At 48.5% G+C, this 27,582-nt stretch overlaps 1 protein-coding gene across 2 annotated transcripts in view; it reads left to right on the forward strand.

Moving 5' to 3' along the window:
- Nucleotides 1-27,582, forward strand: part of LOC146863304 (uncharacterized) — a 306,982-nt gene that overhangs the window by 126,369 nt on the left and 153,031 nt on the right. For both annotated transcript variants that reach the window (XM_085642718.1, XM_085642719.1), the window contains exon 5: nt 2,591-2,680. In XM_085642718.1, coding sequence (XP_085498844.1) covers nt 2,591-2,680 — 90 coding nt within the window. The remainder of the gene's footprint in view (nt 1-2,590; nt 2,681-27,582) is intronic.

Here is a 27,582-nt window from a genome sequence, read left to right on the forward strand (position 1 = left end):
ACCTACCGGGGAAGGACAATGTGGAGGCAGACTGGCTGAGCAGGCAGACCTCAGCATCGCACGAGTGGGAGCTCAATGGCCAGGAAACGGAGAAACTCTTCCGGAGATGGGGGACTCCCACAATAGACCTTTTTGCAACACGCCACAATGCAAAATGCCAAAGCTTCGCGTCCAGGCAACCAGATCAGCAATCCAAGGGAAATGCCCTATGGATAAGCTGGTCGAGGACATTTGCCTACGCCTTTCCACCGATACCCCTGTTGCACAGAGTGCTCGACAAGTGCAGAACCAGCAACATGAGTCTGATCCTGGTGGCCCCACAGTGGGCGAGGCAGACATGGTTCTCACAGATTCAAGAAATGGCGCAAGGCAATCCGTACAGGTTCGAGCGAAGAAAAGACCTGCTCTCAATGCAAAACGGGGAGGTCCTGCACCCAGAGCCAGAGACCCTCAACCTAGCAGCATGGCTCCTGAAGACCTAGAGTTCGCACACCTAAGGTTACCTCAGAGCACTATGCGAGTGCTACGGGAGGCAAGGAAACCTACTACAAGAAAGTGCTACAGCGCAAAGTGGAAGAGATTCACGGTGTGGTGCAGGAAGAAGGGCCTGCACAACAGAATGACAAGAGACTCAACGGTGCTGAGGTACCTCACACACCTTCTAAAGAGTAACCTCTGCTCGAGCTCCCTAAGGGTGCACCTAGCAGCGATCGTTGCCTACACCAGAGGTGAGAAGGGTGGAAGTTTCTTCAGCTCGCAGGTGGTGAAGAGATTCATGGAGGGAGCCAAAAGAATGGCACCCCCGAAAAGGTTGCCGCCGCCGGCATGGAATTTAAACGTGGTTCTGACGGAGCTCATGAAGGCGCCGTTTGAACCCATTCACAAGGCCAATCTACAAATGTTGACGATGAAGACTGCCTTTCTAGTGGCCATAACCTCACTACGCAGAGTGAGCGAGCTTCAAGCACTAACGCTACAGGAGCCCTACATTCAAATTCACAAGGACAGGGTAGTCCTGAGGACGGACCCACACTTCATGCCCAAGGTAGTGTCGGCGTTTCACATGAATCAGAGTATACAGATACCGAGTTTCTTCCAAAACCCGACTACAAATGCAGAAAAGGCCCTGCACACCCTCGATGCCAGAAGAGCGGTGATGCACTACATTGAAAGAACCAAAGAACTCAGGAAGTCGAAGCAGCTGTTTGTGTCCTTTGCTACTAGCTTCATGGGTAGACCAGTGACCAAGGGCACCATCGCTAGGTGGATTGCCCTCACTATCCAATTCTGTCACAAACAGGCTGGACAGGAGCTAACGGAGGGGCCACAAGCTCACTCCACAAGGAAGAAGGGGGCCACAGTTGCCTTCCTGGCAAACACGCCCATCCAAGACATTTGTCTCGCAGCAACTTGGGCATCTGTGCACACGTTCACAAAGCACTACTGCGTGGACATTCAAATGAATAAGGAAGCACAGGTCGGACAGAAGGTGCTACAACACATTTTCAACGACCAGCGATCATCTTCCACCCAGCCACCACAAAAATAGGAAAACCGCTACAAAATCTATGCACAGCATAGTGAATCCAGAAAGATTCACGCTGCAAAACGAAAAGTTTCTTACCTGTCGGTGTAGTTTTGCAGCTTGAAGATCTTTCTGGATTCACTAGCGAACCCACCCACCTCCGCCAGGAAGATGAGGCTGGAGGAAGAGGGGGTGAAATGGATAGGATCAAAAAAGTGGATACGTACAGAAATATGGACAAAAGGATTAATCAATCGCCTAGGGTTAAAAAAAAAAAAGAACCCGAAGATGGCGCCCCAAAGGTGGGACTTCCGCAGGAAGCACGACGACGTCACGGGAGGTGCACCAAATGGTGGACGTCGACGCCCACCTGGGCTACAAAAAAAAAAAAAAAAAACAAAGGAAAGACTACGAATCCGGACCCAACCACAAGATCGCGGAATAATGCACAGCATAGTGAATCCAGAAAGATCTTCAAGCTGCAAAACTACACCGACAGGTAAGAAACTTTTCGTTCTATAGCACCAAGGGACCCTGTTGTTGGATCTATGCTGAGCTGAACCAATATCTAAAATAAAATGTAAAAAATATACATCTGTGTATCATCTAAACAAGTTAAGTATATTAATTGTGTGATCCAATATTACGGTTTAAGATTCTCATTGTCTGTAGAAGTAAGACCGCTGTGTATTGGCAGATGCAGGAAATACTGTTCTATATGACCCCTGGGGAAGGGGGGGGGGGAGAGAAGACCTGGTACGGGTGGGGAAATGTATGCACTGATTTGGGACCATGTTTTTGTGGCGATTTTATGCATGACTTGTGCCCCTGTTCTGTGGAGATTTTACGTGAACTTGTACTGCTCTGTTTGTTCAGTTTTGAATCTAAAAATATATTCCACCAAAAAAAAAATTCTCATTGTCGCACTAATCTTTCCCATTTGTGAAAAGCACCTCTGCAAAAGGCATTTTTCTTTAGCAATTCTGCAGGTATTTGGTCACACATTAGAAGACTGCAGCTGGATTAAGGTACTGTTTTATTCTTTTTTTTTTAATGTATTTACAGCAGTGAGATACAAGCACCCAACATCCCACCTGGGAGGTCAGTGACTGCTCACCGTGTGGTTGATTCCAGTTCTCAGAGTCCCGCATTCAGGTAATTTCTGTTTTCCCTTTAATTTTAGGGGTATTCACCTAGTAGATCTCTCACTTAACATCCCTTTTCGAGAAAAGCAGAAGTGACGTGTATGTCATTCATCTCTCTAACGATTTATGTTCTGTTATATAGGCAGTGTTATGAGTCGAACCTTTTTAAAAAGATTGCTCATCTGCAGGGGTTATTCTATAAGGAGCCCAGCCTAGGTTCCAAAAAGACAGACACACTGACTGTTATTTTACTATGATCTGTCATTTATTTTGCATTATTCATCTACAGGTCATGTGTCTCAGTTATAATAATTATTACATATAATTATCAAAGGTCCGAGCAAACCTAAATGTTTGACACTGCAGATTCTTGTATTTCTTGATAAATACATCCCAATACATCCCTGTGGAGAGGAGAAACTATTGCTCAGCTCTCATATTGCTACTTCAATACATTAACAACGACACTTCTGCAGAAGTGTACAAAAGGATAGCATTGTAACTATCTCTGCTTCCTTATAGGTCAAATCCGACCAAGGTGAGATGATCTTATATTTCACAAAAAGTACTCCCCTGGTTTTCTTAACAGTTAGGACAGGTTAAGTTTTGAGGACAATTCCTGAACTAACACTGGTGGAAAACCCTACGTGAAGCTATGAATACTCCACTACTATAAAGTGGGAAAGGAGGCACGTCCTTTTGTTTTATATTCCCCTTACACACCCTAGTGGTGTCATGCTTCACCATCGGGACACCCGGACGCCTAGAAGTCAGGGTGGGCGCGACCAAATTTCAGGGGGCATTTAGTAAGATGTTTTTGGCCAGGGGGATAAAGATTTAAAAATCCACTGTCAGATCCCAGTTTCCCTTTATTCTTGGATCTGCCAGGGACATTAAAACGGAAAATTAGGGTCATTACTGCTTTTGTCACCTTCGTACCATTGTAACACGGGGATAACAGCACAATGCACGATGATTCGAGTAATGTGAACATAAATAGAAAGGTGGATTTTGTTGTTCCTATTTCTTTCCGCAGATAGAGTGATTTAACTGAAAGAAAAAGTCCAAGTGCAACTAAGGAGCAGCTATCTGCTCTTATTCAAAATAGTATAGGGAAAGTTCGAGGCATGTGGGCTGCTGAATTCATATCTGTGCATAGATCGCCGCCTAGTGTTTGGGTCCGGATGATTGCACATTGTTGTCCTGGAAGAGTCTTCGAAGTATCACGAGATAGGTGACTCAAACGAGTAATTCCCCCAAGACACCCACCGGCACCGGTGTGGAACCTCAATTTGGTCCTCACCAGATTAATGGGTCCACCCTTTGAACCTCTCCATTCATGTGAGATTCAGTTCCTCACCTGGAAAGTGGCTTTCCTAGTGGCAATCACTTCGTTAAGAAGAGTTAGTGAACTCCAGGCACTAACCATTCAAGAGCCATTCATACAGGTTCACGCAAACAGAGTTGTACTACGTACCAACCCCAAATTCATGCCCAAAGTGATATCGCAGTTCCACATGAATCAAACTATCGAACTGCCTGTTTTCTTTCTAAATCCACAGAATGTCGCAGAGAGAATGCTCCATACACTAGTTGTAAAGAGGGCCCTCATGTACTATATAGACAGAACTAAGGACTTTAGGAAAACAAAACAACTTTTCGTTGCCTTTTCTCCACAACACAAGGGCAACGCCATTTCCAAAGCGGGTATAGCCAGATGGATCGTTAAATGTATTCAAATTTGCTATCAAAAAGCTAAACACACATTAACGATTCCCCCACGAGCCCACTCAACACGAAAGTTAGGGGCATCCATGGCTTTCCTAGGAAACATTCCTTTACAGGAAATATGTAGAGCAGCCACATGGTCCACTATACATACATTTACCAAACACTACTGTGTAGATGTACACTCAAAACAGCAGGCAGCTGTAGGACAGGCTGTTATCAAAACTCTTTTTCAGACTGCTGCAGCTGGCACGGGTAGCCGCCGCTAATGAAGGTACTGCTATGTATTCTATGCACAGATATGAATTCAGCAGCCCACATGCCTCGAACTGAATATGCTACTTACCAGTATGCATCTGTTCTTGGCATGTAGGGCTGCTGACATTCATATCGCCCACCCTCCTCCCTGGCGCCTGTAGCGGCTGCAGCACTCAGAATTACTGTATAGCATGGTCATCACTTACTGTATCTACTCCATCACTGCCACAATGGCGAAAAACAATCTAAGGATGGAGAGGATGCCCATGCGCACTGTGGTCCAGGGGAGGAGTCACCTATCTCGTGATACTTCGAAGACTCTTCCAGGACAACAATGTGCAATCATCCGGACCCAACACTAGGCGGCGATCTATGCACAGATATGAATGTCAGCAGCCCTACATGCCAAGAACAGATGCATACTGGTAAGTAGCATATTCATTCTCTTACTATTCCTTTTCCCAGGGGGCAACAATTACCTCCCTGAAGAAAGTCCAGCACCCTTTATGGGGCACCAGCGGACTGAAAAATGTTGGCAATAGACCATAATATCCCTTTTGACCCGAATTTTCCTTTTTAATGTCCTTGTCAGATCCAAGAATAAAGGGAAACTGGGATCTGACAGTGGATTTTTAAATGTTTATCCCGCTGGCTCAAAACATCTTACTAAGTGCTCCCTGAAATTTGGTTGAGCCCACCCTGACTTATAGGTGTCAGGGTGTCACGATGATGAAGCATGACACCACTAGGGGGTGTGAGGGAATATGAAACAAAAGGACGTGCCTCATTTCCCACTTTATAGTGGTGGAATATTCATAGCTTCACGTAGGATTTCCCACCAGTGTTAGATCAGGAATTGTCCTCAAAACTTAACCTGTCCCAACGGTTAAGAAAATCAGGGGAGTACTTTTTGTGAAATAATGCTTCAACACGGGAGGGTGCACTCCCCTCTTGAATTCCTCTCGGCCCTTCAACAAGTGAGTAACTTCTCTCGCTTGATTTGTGTACCACAAGATGATCTTGTATTCTCAATACGACAGTAGTCCAGAGAACAGAGTTTCTTTCTCTGCTTTAAAATGAATAATGCCAGAATGGAATAGAGGATACCAATATGGCAGCTGTGTATATATGTGTTCGCATTTCTGTTCAATCATTTAATTTATTTCTAGGCCCGTAGCCTGCCACATGCACATTCTTAATGCAGAAGTGTACTCATGATGATGTACAATGAGGCCTAGCTTTGATGTGACGTGTATGTTCTGTTTATAAAACCCTGCCACACACACAACAGCTCAACATAGAGACTTTAGTAACATGTCATTTGGTCAGTCTTGTCACAGTTATGAAATATCTCCTCATCCCTGGTAAATTTAAAGAAGGTATCCAGATACTTTTGTTTTTCAACATGAGGCGTGAAGATACTTTGAGTTTGTGACTTGTTCTTGGAGGGGTTTGTGATAAATTGTAAGTAGTTGTAGAACATGTGTTCTTCCACTTGATTTGGAATTGGTAGAAGGTTGATAGTATGATATGTTGGTCTGAGAATGAAAGACTTCTTTTAGCTCTTGGCAACCTGTTGAATAGAACCCAACCATTTCTGTTTGTGTTGAGGCTTGCTGCACACTGGAAGGATGAGTGCCTCAGTGCTGCATCTTGGTTCTTCTACTATCCTGTTTTTGGGGGTCTACTAGCACTTGTAAATCTATTGTTGCATTATTGCCGTAGTCTACGTTTATCAGGTATGATTAAGAATATCAGATTGAATTTATTTGACTTTGTTGGACTGAACTAGAAATACACAACTGACTGTAACTTGTCCAGGTGGTCACTTCCTTCAGCAGGGATTGAGTGGAAGAGCGCAGCCCAGCAGAAGAGGGATCTAAATTCAACCAAAATAGGGTTAGCATTGTCGACAGTCGGATAGAGCTGTCACGGAGTGGAAGTGGGCAGCAGTGCATCTAAAGCCGATAATTTGTCAGCTGCTTGTGAACAGTTTCCGAACTCTGATCCGGCACAGTGACTTCCAGGAAGTAGCAGAGCTTCAGCTGAAGTAGGATAAGTGGTGGGGTTTACTAAAATGTTTGAGTACAGGTGATTTGTCAAAATAGTAGGCTTTCACAGCTCTTCGAAAGGCCAGTGGAGATGAAGCTTTACCTTTAGCCAATGGCTGAGTATCCCAAAGTTGAGTCCAATACAGGAAAAGTCTGTCCTCATTGTACAATAAAGGTGAGAACTTAAGGGGATAATAAATAATCAATCAATCAAAACATTTATAAAGCGTACTACATACCCGTGAGGGTCTCGGCGCTAGGGGAGGAGGATGCTGCTACTGTTCGAAGAGCCAGGTCTTGAGGAGTCTCCTGAAGGTTAGGAGGGCTTCGGTCTGCCGCAGGCGGATGGGGAGGGTGTTCCATGTCTTGGCGGCGAGGTGGGAGAATGATCTGCCGTCGGCGGTCACTCTTCGGATGCCGGGGATGGTGGCGAGGGCGCGGTCTGCGGAGCTCGCGGTTGGGGGTGTAGAGGCTGAGTCGGCTGTTCAGGTACGCTGGTCCGGTGTCGTGGAGTGCCTTGTGTGCGTGGGTGAGGAGCTTGAAGGTTATCCTCTTGTTGATGGGGAGCCAGTGCAGGTCTTTCTGGTGGGGTGAGATGTGGCTGCGGCGAGGGATGTCGAGGATCAGGCGTGCGGAGGTGTTCTGGATGCGTTGGAGCCGTTTCAGGAGTTTGGCCGGGGCTCCTGCGTAGTGTGTGTTGCCGTAGTCCAGTTTACTGCTGACGAGGGCCTGGGTGACCGTCCTTCTAGTTTCGGTGGGGATCCACTTGAAGATCCTGCGAAGCATGCGGAGGGTGTTGAAGCAGGAGGAGGAGATGGCGTTGACCTGCTTCGTCATGGAGAGGGTGGAGTCGAGGATGACCCCTAGGTTGCGTGCGTGGTCGGTGGGTGTAGGGGGTGTTCCTAGTGCAGTCGGCCACCAAGAGTCGTCCCAGGCCGAGGGGGTGGATCCGAGGATGAGGACCTCCATCTTGTCCGAGTTCAGCTTCAGTCGGCTGTTTCTCATCCAGTCGGCGATGTCCTTCATTCCTTCGTGGAGGTTGGTTTTAGCGGTGTGGGGGTCTTTGGTGAGGGAGAGGATTAGCTGGGTGTCGTCGGCGTAGCAGATGATTTTGAGGTTGTGCCGTTGTGCAACGTGGGCGAGCGGTGCCATGTAGACGTTGAACAGTGTGGGGCTGAGGGATGAGCCTTGTGGTACGCCGCAGATGATCTCGGTGGCTTCGAAGCAGAAGGGGGGGAGACGGATGCTCGGAGTTCTGCCGGAGAGGAAGGAGGTGGTCCAGTCCAGGGCCTTCTCTTGAATTCCGGCGTCGTGGAGGCGTGTTCTTAATGTGCGGTGGCAGACCATGTCGAAGGCGGCTGACAGGTCCAGGAGGATGAGGGCTGCGGTTTCCCCATTGTCGAGCAGGGTCCTGGTGTCCGTGGCGGCGATGAGGGCAGTTTAGGTGCTGTGGTTGCTGCGGTACCCGGACTGGGACGGGTCCAGGATGTTGAGGAGGTTGTTTGACTGCCTTTTCGATCACCTTCACCGGGAGCAGGGAGATGGGTCGGAAGTTCTTGAGGTCCTTAGGGTCCGCCTTGGGTTTCTTGAGTAATGCGTTGATCTCTGCGTGCTTCCAGCTCTCCGGGAAGGTCGCTGTCTCGAAGGAGATGTTGGTTTTCCAGAGGTGAGGTGCGATGGTGCTGCTGGCTTTGTTGAAGATGTGGTGTGGGTAAGGGTCTTCCGGGGATCCGGAGTGGATGGTGTTCATGATCTTGATGGTGTCGTCGTCGTTGATGTTTGTCCAGGCGAGCAGGTGGGTGGTGGTTGTGGGGGCGGGGGTCTTGGCAGTTGTCGGGGTGGTGACGGCGTTGAAGCGGTCGTGGATGTCAGCAATCTTGCGACGGAAGTAAGTGGCCAGCGAGTCGCACTGGTCTTGTGATGGTGGGATGTCGTTGGTGTTGGAGCTGGGGTTGGAGAGTTCCTTCATGATGCTGAAGAGCTCTTTGCTGTTGTGTGCGTTGTTGTCTAGGCGGTCTTTGAAGGAGTTCCTTTTGGCAGATCTGATGAGGTGGTGGTGTCTGCGGGTGGCGTTCTTGTGGGCTGTGTAGCTTTCCGGTGTTTGTTCACGGATCCATTTTTTTTTTAGTTTTCGGCAGGTTCGATTGGAGGCCTGGTGAACCAGCTGGCTCTTTTTTTGTAGCAATCATTTTTATTGATTTTCATAACAGTATCATTGCACATGTGTAATCATACAATAACAAGTAACTGCCGGGTGTCCCCTGGCCATAGGTATCTGCAGAATGCCCCATAGGTGGTTCAGATCCAGCTGGCTCTTTTGCTGGTGTGGGGGTTGGAGGGCTTCTTGAGCAGGGCGAGGGTGTTGGCGCAGTCATCGATCTATTGTCTGAGGCTGCGAGCTGGGGCGTCGGTCGGGTCTGTGGGTGGGCTCTGGGCGAGAGCGGTGGTTAGCTGGCCCTCTGTGACCTTGCTCCAGCGGCGGCGGGCCATCTGCTGGGTGTGTGGTGGGTTTCCGGAAGGTGAAGTGGATGCAGCGGAGGTCGGTCCAGTGGAGTTCGGTGGTGCGGTTGAAGAAGACGTGGGAGCTTGCTGAGAAGATGGGGTCAAGCGTGTGGCTGGCGGAATGGGTGGGTGTTGTGACGAGTTGTCTGAGTCCGAGGTTGTCGATCAGGGTGGAAGAGTTGGAGGAGTCATTGTTCTAGAGGTGGAAGTTCAGGTCCCCGAGGAGGATGTAGTCTGTGGAGGCGAGGGCATATGTGCTGATGAAGTCGGCAATGGAGTCGCTGAACTGCTGTCAGGGTCTGGGGGCGTCTGTAGGCGAGGGTACCTCGGAGGGTGGTGTTGGGGTCGGTGTGGATCTGGAAGTGTAGGTGTTCGGCGGTGCTGAGTGTCGTTGGTGTCTGTCGAGATTTTGAGGGTGTTTCTGTAAACAATGGCAATTCCTCCTCCTACTCCGTTGGTGCAGTCCTTGCGGGTGATCTTGTAGCCTTCCGGAATGGCTATGGCTATGTCGGGTGCTGAAGAGGGGTTCAGCCAGGTCTCTGTCAGGAAGGCGACGTCTGGGGCCTGCTTCAAACCTTGTTCAAGCTAGCATCTGTCACTTTACCTTCTTCCAGTCTATGCTGAACTCTCCCAAACAGACTCCCAGAAGCCTTTTTCCTGTACATTCGGTATGATCTATTTTCATCATTCTTGAAAGTGGGAGATAGGCCTACCTTCTCATCTGTATTATTGTTGTTCAGTAGTACGCATGTATGTTTGTGGTATTTGTACAGATGCAAAGGCAGTTGTACAGTTGTGAATCTAGGCAGGGTGTGCTTGGCTAGGAGAGGGTAAGTGGACTATTTACTGTGTTGTGTTCTGTTAAGTGTGTCTTCAGTTAAGGGAGGTAGTTTTGAATCATTTGCTGTACTGTTGTGAAGAAAGGTCCCCGGCTTCATTGGACCACCTAAAATTAAGGCAAATGTCACAAATATTTGCTTGTGGTTCCTTCAGTCCCCTTCCATAATTGTTATTAAAAAATGCAATCGGCAGCTTTGGATGATGTGGTTTAATAATTGATAGTACAGTTCTGGACCTTTCAACCTAAAACATTAAGTGGAGAGTTTAGCAGTTTTGTATGGTTTTGGAAATGTATATTTTCCCGCCTAATGGTTTAATTATGCTTTCTGTACCTTCTTTACCATCTCTGCCGCTAGTTATTAATACCTTTTTTTGCTAAGCCCTTTTTGTAGATTAGCGGGGCTACCTTATTACCGCTAGCACCAAGAACCTTTTTTCTTTTAACAGTGTGCTTTTCCAAATGAGCAAATAAGTGTCCAGGTCTCATTTTCTGCATCCATGTTGCTAACATACTTCGTTGTTGACAGGCTCTGAACAAATCAGTACGGTGTACCATGTTTTATTGATTTTTTTAAGAAAACGGTTATAAGGGTGAAATGCCTGCAATATTGCTGGCATTTTCTCCATCCTCTGACACTTGTTTAAAAAAAAAAAAAACAGGTAAGTTGTGTGAAAACCCAGTAACGAAACCTGTACTGTTGTGGTCTAAGCAGCTATTTATTTCTATCTCCTTTGGTTCATTTAACTGACGAACAGCTGATGTATTATGTTATTTCTGAACATCAGAATATTACTTTTTATGGTCTTCTGCTGAAAAACAACAGCCTCTCTTTAAGAAGTGGTTGATATCACTAATCTGATAGACTTCTAAGCCGCAGATTCCTTACCTTTGAATTCTCCCCAGGCATCAGACTGGATCTGGAGTTTTTTTCTGAGCAGTATCCCTGCACGCCGGTATGTATCGTCAATCAGCTCCAAGTGGCGTCGGCGGATGTAATGTGTGTGGTGCCTGCATAGGCACCACTCCAGCTCACGGACGTCAGTTAATTTCTGCACCAGCCAGCACAGATCCGGGGAGAGCTACACCTTTGGTCACTTTTTGATTGTACTTTTTTGACTTTTTGTCAAAGTTTTTGTGAGTTCTCCTCCTGGTGTGGCATGGATGGCCACTAGGAAAACCTACTTCAGGCCCTGCAACTCTGGTCAACGACAGATGTCGGTGACTGACCTGCACCTTGTATGCCTCTGGTGCTTGGAACGCAACGACGACATGAAGACTTGAGCCTATTGCCGCAACATTCACCTCAGAGCCTTAAGGGAGTGGTCCCTCAAGCTCCTTGCCGCCTGACAAGGGACGCTGCAACACTCTTGCTCCTGCTCAAAAGGAAAGTCCCGGGATTGGTTGTGACATTCACAATCCTCATTGCAATCCATGTTGTCAAGCCACTTTGGTAAGTCCCATTAAAAAAGAAAAAAAAAAAAGGTCAATGAGGTCCTCTGCTTCACCTCATTCGTCAGACAAGAGAGCGTTGACATTCAAGCTGATGAGCCAGCCTCTGGGTCGACTCTGTGCTTCCTTAGTTTTCGGGAGCCAGAGGGACCCCCGCTCAATGTAATGAGTTTTGAGGCTATGCGCCTCATTTGAGCGTCCCATTCCCGCCAGCGTCTTCGGCCCTGCGGTTTCAGTAGGGGCCCCTACAGGATCTATGCTAGCGTCTCTGGTGCCAGTCGTGACCATTATATCCACAGATGGATCAGGTCCGGCACCATTCAAACCACCTCGACCATCTCCGCCCCGATGCAGACGCTCCCAGTGCTGCTGATTACCCCCCGGTGGCGCAGTCCCCATTCTGATCCCCGACTCGGACACTGAGCTGGACGGGCGCCAACCAACGACTGGAGCCATGCCTGCATGGCAGGAATCAAAGCCTTATTCCTATGGGCTAGGGTTAGCAAAGGATTGGGAGGGGTTGCTGAAACCTGAGGAATACAGGCCCTTAGATCCCTTAATGGGCTGGTCGATGGACCTGGCGGAGGTCAGTGGACTGGACACTTGCCAAGATGCTCGTATGCTTTCTCTAACTACTGTGTCTGCAGATAAGGTAGCTTCATTTGCAGTGGTGGTAGTGGTGAGGGCAGCCTAGGTCCTGGACCTTAGCCTGCCTTTGGTGGAGATCAAGACTAACGTCTTGAAGGGGTGCTTCAGCCTGGAGTGGCCCCTTCCAAACCATTTCTCCCTTTTTAATGAGTCCCTTACAGACGTCCTGCTTGGGACCTGGTCCAAGCTCAGCTTGGGAGCGCCTGTGGACAGGACTGCCCGCCACCACTGCCCTGCTCAAGGGGACCCCAACTTCTTCAGACAACACCCTTATCCAGACAGCTTGGTAGTCCAAGCCGCTACCTCTCATGGTGCATTCCCTGCCGCACCCCCGGACAGGGGGAAGATATTTGGGGAAGATATTTTCTTCTACCAGTCTGGCACTGCAGTCTGTGAACACTGCATGCATTTTCAGCCGCTACTACCACGCTCTGTGGAATACGGTTGTGCAAGTCCAGCGAACTGTCCAATAAGAGGACCGGTCAGTCCTCTTCCAGGCTGTTGCTGATGGGAGAGATGTATGCAGAAAGAACAATTGATGGACAGAATGCCGAACAAGTTCATACATTCTCCCCAGTACAGAGATCTGGGCCTAAATCCATCGTTTTTTTGCTCACCATGCCATTCCAGTTTGGACCCAGCCATATGCAAATCAGTCTTGACCCTGGGCCCAATGGGAACAGTCCGGCCCGAACTGCCAGGCCAGGTCCTGGACTGGAAACAAGCATCCTAGGACCGGTTTTGGGCTTTCAGCCCTCAACAGCCAGGAATGCTTGACTCCAGTGGCATGGAGAGATGTAGCCAAGTTCACGATCCGATTTGGACTGGATACCAGCAACTCACTGGGCAGAGTGGTTGCTTCGACAGTGACCTTACGACGCCATGCCTGGCAAAGGACTACTGACGTGTTTCTATGGATGTCCAAGCATTGCTTATGGATATGCCCTTTGATGGCTTCTGCCTCTTTGGAGATGAGGCAAAATTAGCACTGGAGCGCTTTAAGAACAACAGGACTACAGCCAGGTCTTTGGACCTTTTCGTGTCTCCTCGCCACCCCAAATCTGCCCCTTGTTATTTTCGTTTCCTTGGAAAGGGCTTCAAGTCGCCTCTGTACCTGCCAAACTACCATTGTGCAGAAGCTTCCCAGCCTCCATGTGGCTGAGGACGCAGTACCCACAGACCTCTTACATCGGGCAGCCAGAGGTCAGACCAGTCAAATCCAACCCTCGGATGTTCACCAAAGAGATGACAGTGGTTGCATCTTATCTGCGAACAGAGTGCTAGTCTTCCCCCCTATCTCAATGACTGGCTGTTAAAGGCGGGCTCACTCTAGGCTGTTGTCTCCCATCTCCAGTCTACAGCGGAATTCCTGCATTTGCTGGGGTTCACTATCAACGTGCCCAAGTCACTCCTGACTCCCTATCAGACAATCCCTTCCATCGGAGCTCTTCTGTAAACAGTGCAGTTCCGGCTTATCCTCCCGAACGGCAAGTCCAGGAAGTTTGGGCTGTGATACTAGTGTTTCAGCCTCTATCCTGGATTTCATTGAGACTGAATCTTAAGCTGCTAGGCCTCATGGCCTGCTGCTTGTGATGCATGCCAGCTGGCAATTGTGGGCTCTGCTTTGGGACCCGAAGTTCCAGTTAGCGCTGCATCAGGAAATCCTCTCCGACATGGTCCTGATCTCAGAGGGAACTGCAGTGGTGGTTGATAGACTGCGTATGGGTCAATGACAAACTCCTCTCCCTTCCCCAGCCAGATCTGACAGTAGCGGCATTCTGGGCTCAACATCAACCTACTAAACCTCTTGGCGATCGATCCTGCTGGCATTAAAAATCTTTCTGCCCTCCATCAAGAGAAGGCTACTGTAGGTGGTCACGGACAACACCACCGCTATGTGGTACTGCAACAAACATTGCAGAATAGGGTCGTGGACCCCCTGTCAAGAGGCCCTGCATCTCTGGACGTGGTTGGAATTGTAGGGCATTCTCCTGGTGGTATTAACATCTGGCGGGCTCTCTGAACTCCAGGGCAGAGGAACTCCGCTGATAATGCCTAGCAGCAGTGGGGAGAGACTTGGTTAAATCTGTTTTGCCACCGTCGTGAACGGTCAATGTCAGCAGTTATGCGCGCTGGAATTTCCAAGGTGGTTCTCTCTCGTAGACGCTTTTTGTCTGGAGTGGAGCTCGGGCTGCCTGCATGATTTTCCGCTCATGTCACTCCTACCCAGAGTTCTCAAGAAGATCAGGAACGACCTAGCCCAAGTCACTCATGTGGCTTCGGACTGGGATCGAACAGTTTGGTATCCGAGCTGTTGAGCATGGCTATTCATCCTCCGATCAAGCTGTCCCTCAGGAGGATCTTCTGTGGCAACAGCAGGGGAAGGTTTTCCACCCGAACCTGTCAATGCTCCACTGTAGGAAAGTGGGTTTCTGTTGCAGTAACCCCCCCACTTTTTGCCAGACTACTGATGCACTTTCGCTTGATGTGCCCTGGGTCCCTGCCATTCAGGTTCCCAGGGCCTGTGTTCTTTCCCCAAAACTAACCCAATTGGCATCTCTGGCCACAGGTCAGCTCCAAGTAAATGTACCTAAGGTACCCAGGGCACTGTGACCAGGGAAGACTTTATTGTTCCACCCTTAGAGTACCTTTACACACACACACTGACTTTGCAGGCTGCATGTTTTGGTACTTGTGGGAAAGTGTCTCTGTATATACTGTTCCCAAATAGGTACAGTGTGTACAGAGTCCACAGTCCCCAGAGGTTTGGCAGAGGTTAAAGTTAAATATAACCTTACTCTCTAAAGTGGTAGCTTGGTCGAGCAGTAAGGCAGTATCCCAGGACCGTGTAAAGCATTTGTTGTACACACTCAGTCAGCAAATGGTCTCACACACTCAATAACAACTCTAGGCCAATGGTTTATATAAAAAATGTTTGTTTTATTTTAGTATCAACAATAGGTATTAAAATATACTTTCTCAGAATGGGTGCTTTAGGTAAATACTTTTGTAATATGTAATTGACTTTTGTAAATACTGGTTACAGGTTGTTGCAATAGGCAACACAATAATGCATTGAGCTCAATGGAAGTTTTGAGTTCTTTGCAATAGATTACTTTCAGGATTACTTTTGTAACTCCAGGACGGGATCCTAGATTCAGTCCTGGGACAGTTCTTTGAAACAAGTGATAAAAGTCGACTTAGTTACTGTTGTGAACTTTAGGCAATATATTGCTATTTTAAAAGTTGACACTTAGAACAAATTTCATAGAAAACAGTCAATGATTCCCTATGCGAGAAAATTCAAGTTGCAGGTATAGTATGTTCTCCAGTATTGGGTGTCTTTCATAGATTCACATGCTTGAATATTCCCCGTCGTCGGAGTGGAGTCCCACGGTAAATAAAAATAGCAATATATATAGTCATAATATACATAAATAATCCATAAATAGAGCTATGCAGGTGTAAAAACACCAAGAATGTACCTATATGAAATCTCCATAGGGATACATGGAGAGAGAAAAAAGACATTTGTAGTCTCTCTGTCATTATCTTGGTCCAAACTACAGCCAATCAGGCGTCAGCACCTCTCCAGAACCTTCTCCTCAGAGTTCCTGACCTCAGATTTTCTACCGCACGTCGTGTGACAGGGAGTCTCCCTGAGCTCTGCTCAGTTTTTTGTCTGTCAGAATGTCTTCAAGTAAGAAATCTTTGTTTAGACCTTGTTCTTCGTGTGGAAAACTGCGTTTATTTTCTGAGGACCCACACAGTAAGTGTATTTACTGTTTGTACCCAGATCATGAGGTGGCAAAATGTAAATTTTGTAGAACCTTTTCTACAAAGACTTTGAAGGACAGGGAAGGCCGTCTCTTATTGTGGCTACAGAGACTGAAAGATGAGGAGAATCCAGTTTCTGATTTTGAAAGCCTTATTTCTGGCCGTTCCCAGACAGCCTCAAAGCGCAGTAGTGTGCAGGAGTTGCCATCTCCCTTCCTGAAGAAAAAGAAACTGTCTTTGGCTCTAACATCTGCCACATCTGTTGACTCACCTACTGTTTTGTCACCTTCGAGACCTAGTTCTCAGGTTGTTGAGGCGTCTACTTCCCAGTTTTCTGGAAAAAGACTGGCCGCCTCGTCGACGATGCTTCCGACGACGAAATTTGCAGTGTCCGGCTCGTCGACGGTGACTCTGACGACGACATCAGCAGCGTGTTCGTCGACGATTGTCCCGTCGACGTTATCCTCGTCGACGGTAACCATCAGTACCACAAGGTCGGTGACGTCTATATTGCCCATTACATCGTCGTCGACGAGGAAGGAAAAGGTTCAGTCGACGAAGACTTCGTCGTCGACGAAGAGTGTGAGATCGACTTCGTTGTCGATCTCGTCGACGGCTACTCCGTCGACGGCTCAGTCGACGACAGCTAGGTCGACGACCGCTCCGACGATGGCTCCGTCGACTATGAGTTTGTCGGCACACATTTCGTCGACGATTGTTCCGTCGACCACCGTTCCATCGACGGTAGCTCCGTCGACGAGGCCCTCTCCGAAAACGTCCTCGGTGACTACCATGCAGCCGTCGACGGCAGTTTCGTCAATAAGGATAAAAGTGAACAGAATATCATCTGCTCAAAGGTCATTGAGGGAGCAGCTGCCTCCCGCGACTTCAGCGCCGGTTTCATCTTTCGCTGTGGTTCCCTTGATGCCATTGCCACCTAGTACTGGCCTAGATAGGCAAGACGAGATTATTCCTGTAGAGGAGTCGCAGCTTCCATCACCAATATTTGCGACAGATTCTGAACAGGAGTCCGAGGAAGGTTTACCTGAATCTTTTGGTACGGCGCAAAGCCCATCCGACTTAATAATTAAATGCCAGGATGACAGTAGTGAGGCTGAAGATGCAGATTACATGCAGCAGGTCCCTGCGAAACATTCAACAGTGACTGCCATTGTCACTCATAGCTAATCTCCAACGCATGTTGGACGATTTTATAACCAACGTTTTCCTCTGTCTCCGCAACATCCTGGGGTTCCGTCAACTCCTGTGGTTTCGACAAGTATAACTCCGGTGCCGATTGGAAATCCTTCACCCCTGATGCCGTCAGCACCACCAAGACAGCCTTCAACGAGGTTGTTACCTCACCATGAGTTTGTGGAGGAGGTCCCTCAAGAAAGAGAAGAGGGTGAGATCCCAGATGATGATGATGGTGATGTGGATAACGATGATGATGATATGGCGGAGTGGGACGATTACCAGACACAAACATCATCCCCCTCTCCGGTAGTATCTGGTGACTCACCTCCAGTGGACATAGCGACTTTTCACCAACTAATGGAAAGGGCGGCACAACGTTTTAAACTGACAACGGAGCGCAGAGAGGAAGATTGTTTCCTTTATGATTTCAAGAGTCAACCTTTTAAACAGACGCATACTATTCCCATTGTGGATTTCATTTGGGAAGAAGGCAAGAAGTTGATGAAAACACCGAATACCTTGCCAGCACAGGTGCCTCGATTAGAAATGAAGTATAAGGCACAACTAGGAACCCCAGCATGCCTCACGGGTCAGTCAAGACCCGAGTCCGTCATTACGCAGGCAGCGCAACGTAGGGCGAAAAATCCTGCGTCTACTGTCACCGCACCACTGGATCGTGACGGACGTCGAATGGATGCCATGGGGCGTAAGTTTTCTTCAATGGCCTCTACTGTGGTTAGAGCGGCTAATGCCTTGGCCATCTTGGGTCGTTATGACCGACAAGTGTGGGCTGATATTTCAACTTTGGTTCAAGAACTGCCGGAGCCATCTAAAGGCGAAGCAATGAAGTTGCTCCAAGAGGGAGAAACTACGTCGGCGGAAATGATTGATTGTGCAGTGGACATCGCATGCACGGGTTTCCGTCAGCTTGCTGGAGCGGCTGTTCTGCGCAGGCAGGGGTGGTTACGATCGACATCCTTTCGCCAGGAGGTGCAGTCCATGATTCTAAACATGGCTTATGACGGAGAGGCGTTATTTGGAAATCACGTCGATGAAGCGCTCCAGTCCATAAAGAAAGATACTGAGACTGCTAAATCTCTCGGAAATTTACATTTTCAAAGACAAAATTTTCGTGGTGCACGCGGACGCGGCACCTCCTCAAATTTTCGAAAGGGGAATAATCAATACAGACCCAATAATCAAGGATCCAACCGCTATTCATATAGCCAGCACCAACAATCATCACGACAGCAGGCCTCCAAGTCGTATAGAGGGAAATCCTCATACAGAGGAAACTCGTCAAAAAGACAATGACTCTTACCAGACATACAAAGTTAAAGGTCGAATCTCTTTTCTCAATGGTCCTCCATTACAAGGGACCGTTGGGTTTTGGACATTGTGAAAAAGGGGCACGCTTTAGAGTTCACCAAATTCCCTCCGTCCACACCACCCACCGGACCACCACCACCTCACATCAAAGAACTTTTACATCAAGTTCGACTTCTAAGGCAAAAAGGAGCTATAGAGTTGGTACCAGTATCTCAAAGGGGAAAAGGATTTTATTCCCGGTTCTTTCTTATCACAAAGAAGAACTGAGAATGGAGGCCCATCCTCGATCTGAGGGCACTCAACAAATATCTAAAGAACCAATCCTTTCGTATGATGACGCTAATAGAGATCTTGCGTTTACTCTCGCAGGAAGATTTCATGGCAACGATAGATCTTCAGGATGCCTATTTTCATATCCCTATATTACGTCATCGGAAGTTCCTGCGTTTTCGAGTGGGTCAACACGATTTCCAATTCAAAGTGTTACCGTTTGGTCTGCGCTCGGCCCCTCGAGTGTTTACAAAGGCAAAGGTACTAGCTCCAGTGATAGCGTTTCTGCGACTCCAGGGAGTGCAAATATTTCCATACCTGGACGATTGTCTACTAAAATCACAGTCAAGCACTCCGCTGCGACAACACACGCTTCTATGCCAGGAGGTGTTTCGCTCATTAGGTCTCTCCATAAATGCAGCGAAATCCCAACTTCATCCTTCGCAACAAAGGGACTTTCTGGGAGCCACTCTGGAAACGTTATCAGCAAAAGCGTTTCTCTCCCAGGAGCGTCTACAAAAGATACGACGGCTAGTGACTTTGATCAGGTCAAAAAAGTCAGTTTCTGTAAGACTGTTAAAATCATTTCTGGGGATGGCATCATCGTCCATTGCCTTGATTCCTCATTGCAGGCTAAGGACACGTCCTATCCAGGAAGCACTGGATGTTCAATGGCGTCAAGTTTCGGGATCTTTCAACGACATGGTATGTGTCACAGATCAAATTAGGTCGGCACTCGAATGGTGGACAATACCAGCCAACTTAGCAGAAGGCACTTCATTTCTGTCGGTGACGCCGGACAGGACAATCACAACAGACACCTCATTAGAGGGATGGGGCGTGCATTTGGAAGATCTCTCTGTAAAAGGAAGGTGGTCAACACATCAAAGAACTTGGCACATCAACAGGTTGGAGCTTATGGCGATTTTTCTGGCTCTAAAATCATTTCTACCCTTAATCCAAGGAGAATCAGTGCTAATACAGACAGACAACACAACCTGTATGCACTATGTAAACAAACAGGGCGGAACAAAATCCCCGAGTCTGTCCAGGTTAGCTCAATCAATTTGGGACTGGGCTCTCAGTCATCGCATCATGATTACAGCAGTTCATCTACCAGGAATATCCAATGTCCTAGCGGATTCCCTGAGCAGGTCCTCCTCATCGACCCACGAATGGGAATTACACCAACCAACTCTAGAGAGGATATTCCAACAATGGGGTCGTCCACGGCTGGATCTCTTTGCTACGCCGGAGAACCGAAAATGCCGAAATTATGCAAGCTGGCATCCCCACAAAGGGTCACAGGGAAATGCCCTTTTGATGAACTGGTGCAATCTATTTGCGTACGCTTTTCCTCCAATTCCCCTCATACCTCGGGTCCTTTGGAAGATGAAGAGATAACCTTGCCACCTGATTCTAATAGCCCCACGCTGGCCCCGACAGGCATGGTTCTCAGAATTGCTCCTGCTGTCCCAATGCCAACCAATCCTCCTGCAGTCTCGGACAGATCTGCTCACGATGAGCGAAGGGAGAATTTGTCATCCGAATCCCTCCTCACTGAGCTTATCGGCCTGGAACCTGAACACTATGAGTTCGCCCATCTAGACATCCCCAAGGATTGTAGAGACATTTTGGCTCAAGCAAGAGCACCCTCTGCAGCCAGGACGTACAAGTTGAAATGGAAGAGATTCTGCCACTGGTGTGCTTCTAACGGAATCTACCCAATACATTCCACGGCACACCAATTACTACCTTTCTTCTTGCACTTAGCTAGTTCCGGACTGTCCCATGCAACCTTACGGGTTTTCCTAGCAGCGATTTCCCGTTTCCGACAGGATGGATCAAATTCCCTTTGTTCCTCAAGAATAATCCGCCAATTTTTTAAAGGCTTATTTCGAAAATTTCCGCCAATTCGGCGCCCTCCTCCGTTGTGGCATCTTAACATTGTGTTAGCGCAATTGATGAGACCACCATTCGAGCCCATTCACAAGGCTGACTTAAAATATCTCACTTGGAAAGTGGCCCTACTTCTGGCACTAACGTCTTCACGTCGTGTCAGTGACATCCATGCTTTTACCATCAAACCTCCTTTCCTGCAGTTCAAACCGGATGCTGTAGTGTTGCGTACCAATCCATCATTCCTACCCAAGGTGCCTTCTGATTTTCATATTAACGAGCCAGTGATATTAAAGACTTTCTTTGCTAATCCTCAGACACCTGCGGAGCAAAGGTTGCATTCGTTGGATGTGAAACGATGTTTAAAATTCTACATCAGCTTTTTATAGCGTATGGACGCTGTCATAAAGGACGTCCGGTTACTAAACCGACGATTGCACGCTGGATTTCGACGGCTATTGTCTTCTGCCATCAAAAGGCAAACAAACCACTGCAGTCTTCCGTGAGAGCACACTCCACTAGGGCAGTATCATCTTCTACCGCCTCATTTGCTGCAGTACCTTTGCAACACATCTGCAGAGCAGCTACGTGGTCGACCAGACACATGTTTACTAAGCACTACTGCTTGGCGGCCTTAAGCGGGGAGGATGCTGCAGTGCGACAGGCAGTGCTGCGCAATCTTTTTAAATAAGGTGAGCCTCTTCCTCCCGCCTCCATATTGTTTCCATTTACTGTTCAATAATATTCATTGCATTTATATACATGCTGTATGTCAACAGATATATGTATCTATATATATATATGTGATGTTTTTATAAGAAGGTTATGATCATTGCGATCTCACGTTGATGTCATTATGGAAACAATAATATGGTTACTGCTTTCTATTCATATTCAAGCATGTGAATCTATGAAAGACACCCCAATACTGGAGAAGAACAATTGTTACTTACCTGTAAACAGGTGGTTCTCCAGTATTGGTGTCTTTCATAGATTCACATGCGACCCTCCCTCCTCCCTTCAGAGGCTTTTTCCTCCTCATAAACTATGCATACACTTTGGTGCTACGAAAATCTGAGGTCAGGAACTCTGAGGAGAAGGTTCTGGAGAGGTGCTGACGCCTGATTGGCTGTAGTTTGGACCAAGATAATGACAGAGATAGACTACCAATGTCTTTTTTCTCTCTCCATGTATCCCTATGGAGATTTCATATAGGTACATTCTTGGTGTTTTTACACCTGCATAGCTCTATTTATGGATTATTTATGTATATTATGACTATATATATTGCTATTTTTATTTACCGTGGGACTCCCACTCCGACGACGGGGAATATTCAAGCATGTGAATCTATGAAACACCAATACTGGAGAACCACCTGTTTACAGGTAAGTAACAATTGTTCTTCTCGTTACTTTTGTAATCCAGTACTGGGCTCCTAGACTCAGTACTGGGACCTCTAACTAAAACAGGTAAGTAATTACGTTTTCACAGTTGGTACGATTTTTAAAGCATATTTGTAGTTTGCAAAAATTGACACTTAGAAGAAATTTCACAGAAAAACAGTGAATGATTTCCTATGGAAGAAAATTGGGTTAATGGTAAGTACAGTTGTGAATATTTTTCAGGGTCGGTGCTGGGCACCAACATCCAGCACTGGGATCTCTCTTAATAGCAGGTGAGTATTTTCGTTTTCGTTACTCTGTTGATTTTTGGTGAATATTGTAAGTTTTAGAAACTCCAAATTTCAGAAGAAGCCAGTCAATATTACCCTATGGAGAAAAATTGGGTTATCAGCTTTTGGGTAAGTACTCGATTGGCAGAGTTAAGGTTCTGGGCACAGACTCCGGGGTCTCCCAGGGTCAGGGAAGTACAGTTGTTACACCCTCTGTTGCACAGGGGCAGCCGGGTGCATAGTGATTAGGCCCAACGTTATCCTATGGGAGGCAGGGGGGGCCTTGGTTGGTGGCTGACTAGCAGGCCACGCGGCTGTGGGAGCTGGGCTCCTGGTCACTTGCTCATGGCAAATGGGGAAGTAGATAGGTCTAGAGGTTACACTGCCAGGGCCACTCGGGCGGCTGGGTGCAGGGTGCTTTTGAGCCTTCAGGCGCTCAATAGATTTCAATGGGAAAGCTCCTGGTTGAACAAAGGCTTCAAGCTCGGGGATGAAGATTCTTCAGGTGCCACCACCACGTCGAAAGGTAAGTTAAGTAGTTGGAGGATAGGTAGGTACCCAGGAGTTGGGCACAGGTGGGCGCCGGGTGCAGGGGTGCCTTTTGGTGTTGGGAAATCGTACCCTCTTTTGATCGCGGTTAGGGGGGTACCTGGTTCTGAGGCTGCAGGCGTCGTCAGGAGCGTCCAGGTGAGTCCTTGGGTGCCGGATTCGGGGACACAGTCGCCGGGGGGACGTCCTCGGGGCCTTTGTTCACTCCGGCACAGGCCAGGCTTGACGGGTGCAGAGTGTGCAGGGTTTGTGGTTCCGGGCTGATGCCAGGGATTAGAAGCTGATTTTGAGCAGAGCCTCTGCTCATGGGAGTCCCAGGTGCTTAGAGCCAAAAGGTAGCCAGGTCCTCCGGGGTTTGTGAGGTTGCTGGCCACAAGAGGTGCCGGGATGTAGCAGGAGCAGGTTCGAGGGTCGACAGGCCGGTAGGGCTGGTGCCAAAGCAGTTGGTGTCTTCCTCTTCTTAGCAGCTGCACGGCAGGTCTTCTTTCTTCTTGCTCTTCTTTGTTTTTCGGAATCTGGAATCTAAGGTAGGAAGGTTCAGGGTGCCCCTAAATACTACATTTAGGGGTGTTACAGGTAGGTAAAGGGCAGGGACCAATGGGTCCCAGTCCTGGGGTGGGTACACCCCCTATTCTGCCACTCTCCCGTGGGAGTGGGGCAGTAGCCTAGTCCTTATTGGGCAGGGCCTCCCATCTTCAAGATGGCGAGGGCCCGGGGATGTGTTTCACCTCGCCTCCCCCACCTGAGGAGTGGGGTTGGCAGGCTGGCACATCCCTTGTCCTTATTTGGTGTTTCCGGCCAGGCTTCTGCCAGAGTGGGGGCAGCACAAGTGGCCTTGGGAAGCTCACAGAGGCGGCATGCCTTTGAAGCTTCCCCCTGTCCATCCTGGGGGAGTGGACCTAGCACCTCGCCCAGGATGTGCATTGTTGCAGGCCCAGGAGAGCGGGGGCTCTTCTACCCAGGGATCCAGCAACATGTCTGCTGTGTTGCAGCCTAGGCAGCCTCTCAGACCAGACGTGGATTGTAGGTTGTGTTTCAGGGGGCATCTCTAAGATGCCCTCTGTGATGCTTTGTACATTAAATCCCACACTGGTATCAGTGCGGGTTGTGTGCCATGTCGACTCTTTGTTTTGTCTTGTACCCAGACACTCAGCCTGCAAGGGCAGTGTGTGTGTGTTAGGGTTCAGGGCCTCTAAGGGTGGCACAGTGAGTGCTGCAGCCCTTGGAGGCCTTCCCTGGTCACAAGGCTCTGGGTACCTAGGGTACCATTTACCAGGGGCTGACATGTGGCCAGGGTTTGCCGATTTGGGGTTTTAGGGAAGGAACATAGGCCCAGGGCACCTGATTGGCAGTAGTCCAGGGCACACTCAAAGTACATTCAGCAATTCAGCAAAAAGTGGGGGCATACCATGCAAGAAAGATGGCACTTTCGCAAAGTGAAGAGTTGACATGGCACACATCCCTGTGTGACATGCCTACAACCCACTGCCCTGGCATAGATCAGTCACCCCTCTAGCTGGGTGCCCTATGCCAGCAGTGGGGGTATAGGTGCATGAGCCCTGTAGCCCTACAGTGTCTAAGTCCATTCTTAGACATTGTAAGTGCAGGGCTGCCATTTAGAGTATATGGTGCTGGGAGCTGGTCTTTTCACGAACTCCACAACACTATAATGGCTACACTAAAAACTGAGAAGTTTGGTATCAAACTTCTCAGCACATTAAACCCACACTTATGCCAATGTGGAATTTAATGTAAAATGCACACAGAGGGCATCTAAGAGATGCCCCCTGAAAAACGACCAGCCTCTGGTGGGTTCCCTGCTGGTACACAACAGCCTGCCACCATGAGACATGTTTCTGTACCCCTAGGGTGGGAGCCTTCGCTCCCTGAACCCAGAAACAAAGCCGTTCCTGGGCGGAGGTGTTCACACATTACACGTTCACACCCAGCCTTCAGGGATGGGTAGATGTGGTCAAATAGTTTGTAGCCAGTGATAAGCCTGGCTGCTAGGTGGAACATAGATCTGAGTGGGGCTAGGTGGACTTTGGGGGGTTCCTGTGAGGATAGCATTACCATAGTCAATTTTTGAGAGTATCAGGGATTGGACGACCCGTTTGAAATCTTCAGGAGGGATGAGGGGTTTGATTTTATTCAGGTGATGGAGTGAATAGAGCTCCTTTAGCCGAGTTTTTTATGTGGTCGTTGAGGGTAAGATTTTTGTCGACGGTGAAACCAAGGGATTTCGCTGAGTTGGACAAAGAGAGCGAGTAGTTGAGCGCATTGATGTCAGAGATCCAGTTTTGGATGGGAAGTCCGTTGTTTTTAGGGGGGGAAGAGGATGATTTCAGTATTCTTGGGGTTGAGTTTGAGATTGTTGGTGTGAAACCAGTGTTGGATCTTGTTTAAGGTGTGGTTGAGATGAAGTATATCCGCGTGGGACCTAATCTTGTAGTAAAGTTGTGTGTCGTCTGCATAGAGGTGGTAGTTAATTCCAGCATGTTTCAGGATGAGCGCAAGAGGTTCCATAAAGAGGTTAAAGAATGAAGGGGAGATAATAGAGCCTTGGGGAACACCTAGGGTGACCGGAGAGGGGTTAGAGCTGGTGCGGTTGGACGCTGAGGGGGGGGTTCACTAGTGCTGGTAGGTCGTGGGACTGGGGGTGGGGAATATATGGGAGAGAAGGGAGGGCGGCGATGAGGGGGTTGAGCTAGAGCTGTTGGACGCTGTGGTGGCGGTTCAATAATGTTGGTAGGGCGTGTGGCCGGGGGGAGGTGCGTTTGAGATGGGGGGGGGGGGGTAAGGTTATGGTGAGGGGGAGGAGTGTGATTCTGTGTTAGAGGTATATGTTTAATGGGGGGGGGGGGCAGCCCAGGGTGAGGGGTCCCGGACTTGCATTCCTCCGCATGCATGGGCGGAATGTAGTTTGTAGTGGGAGTTGTTTGTTTCAGGAGGGGGAGGGGTCCTGCAGATGTGGAGAGGCCTACGGCAGTGAGGAAGGTTTGGGGATGTCGGTTGGTAGGTGAGGTGGGGAATTGGGTGGTGGGATGTGCAGTACGGGTGACTGGGGTGAGGGCTCTGGGCTAGTGGAAGGGGGGATGTTATGTGGGTGACAGATGTTGGTGCGGAGAGTTTGGGAATGTCAAGGAAGGTTTGGGGATGTTGGTTTGTAGATGAGGTGGGGATTTGGGTGGTGGGACGCGCAGTTATGGTGACTAGGGGTTGTGGGCTCTGGGCTAGTGGGAAGGGGGATGTTAAGTGGGGGACAGACGTAGATGAGGGAGAAGGATTGGGGGCAGGTTTGGATAGAAGATCTATCAGGGAGCTGTAGAGGTGGTGCTCGGGTGCTTGGATGAGAATGTTGCCGGTTTTGAAGATGGAGATGTCAGTTTCTCCACAAAAAGCAGGGGAAGGGGAGGTAGAAAGTTTGAAACCGTATGGGATATTGCTGAATTTAGAGATGGTGAGATAGCTCAGGAAGATGCTTTTCCATTTGGAGGGGCGTTTGGAGTAGAAAATAAGCTTGGTTATTGTAGGCGTGGTAAGGCTAAGGTAGGAGTCAACTAAGTGTTTCGGGGTGTTGAGTCAGTAGTTTATGCTTGAAGTTTTTCTTGGCATGTTTGTACAGATTGGATGGGTATAGGATGTTCCAGGAATTGGGACATGTCTTGAGAGTGCGCGGTTAGGGGGAGTGGGGCCAGGGAATGGGGTTGTTAGATGAGCCATCAGAGGGGAGGAAGAGAGGGGGTGGGACAAGAGGTGAGGTAGGAGGTTTTTGCGAGAGGAGTCAGGGGGGGATGATGGGCCGTTGGGGGTGGGACAACAAAGGTGGGAGGTAGTAGGTGTTTGAGAGAGGGGATCGGGGGGGATGATGGGCCATCGGGGGTGGAATTTGGAGGGAGTGGAAGGAAGTCTGAGATGAGAGACGAGGTATGAGTGGGGGTGAGGGGATTGAGGAGGGGCGATAGGGGAGGGAGGAAGTCAGAGATAGGAGACAAAGTAGTAGAGGGGGTGAGGCGGTTTAGGAGTGAGTAGGGGGGCAGCGAATTTAAAGTAGTGGGGATAGTAGAGTAGAGATAATGAACTCGAGGGGGGAGTAAGGAGGGAGTAGGAGAGAATGAAAGTGGGGGGAAGAGCATAAGGTAGAGGGAGTACAGCCGAGGAGCTCCCAAGTACGTTAAGGGGGAGCTGAAGCACAGCTACACAACTGGGGTGTCACCAGAATTAGACAGATTAGAACACAGCCGGGTCAAGCTAGGTAGTTATAGCGTAACGATGATAGTGGAGCATCAAATTCTAGTGAAATTAAAATTAAACAAGGGAGCAATACTTATAAAGATAACATAATTAGGGTGGTAGCACGCCAGATTTGTCACAGTAACAACAAAACAGACATGATGGCGAGACATCAGCACTCTGCTAAACAGGTGGGCAATAGTTTTAGAGAACAAAATTGTAGTGGTAAAGGACACTAATTATATAAATAATAGGAGTTTGTCAGCCGGGCAAAAACTTTGTGCGAAAGTCACAGTCTGGGTAGAGAGTTTCTGAGAGTGAGGCTCGGGCAGACATGAGGATAGGTAATCATTCTCCGTGTTGTCATTGGGGGGGGGGGGGCGTGGGGGACAACTCGTAGGTCATCTTGAGAGCGAGAAATTGGGGAAAGTTGCCATCTTGTTTTAGGGCGTTTTTGAGACCAATTGTCATTTGTCTCCTTCTATTTGCCGAAACCGCACGAGAAT

This window comes from Triturus cristatus, chromosome 2_2 (assembly GCF_964204655.1).
Source record: "Triturus cristatus chromosome 2_2, aTriCri1.1, whole genome shotgun sequence".
Taxonomy (NCBI): domain Eukaryota; kingdom Metazoa; phylum Chordata; class Amphibia; order Caudata; family Salamandridae; genus Triturus; species Triturus cristatus.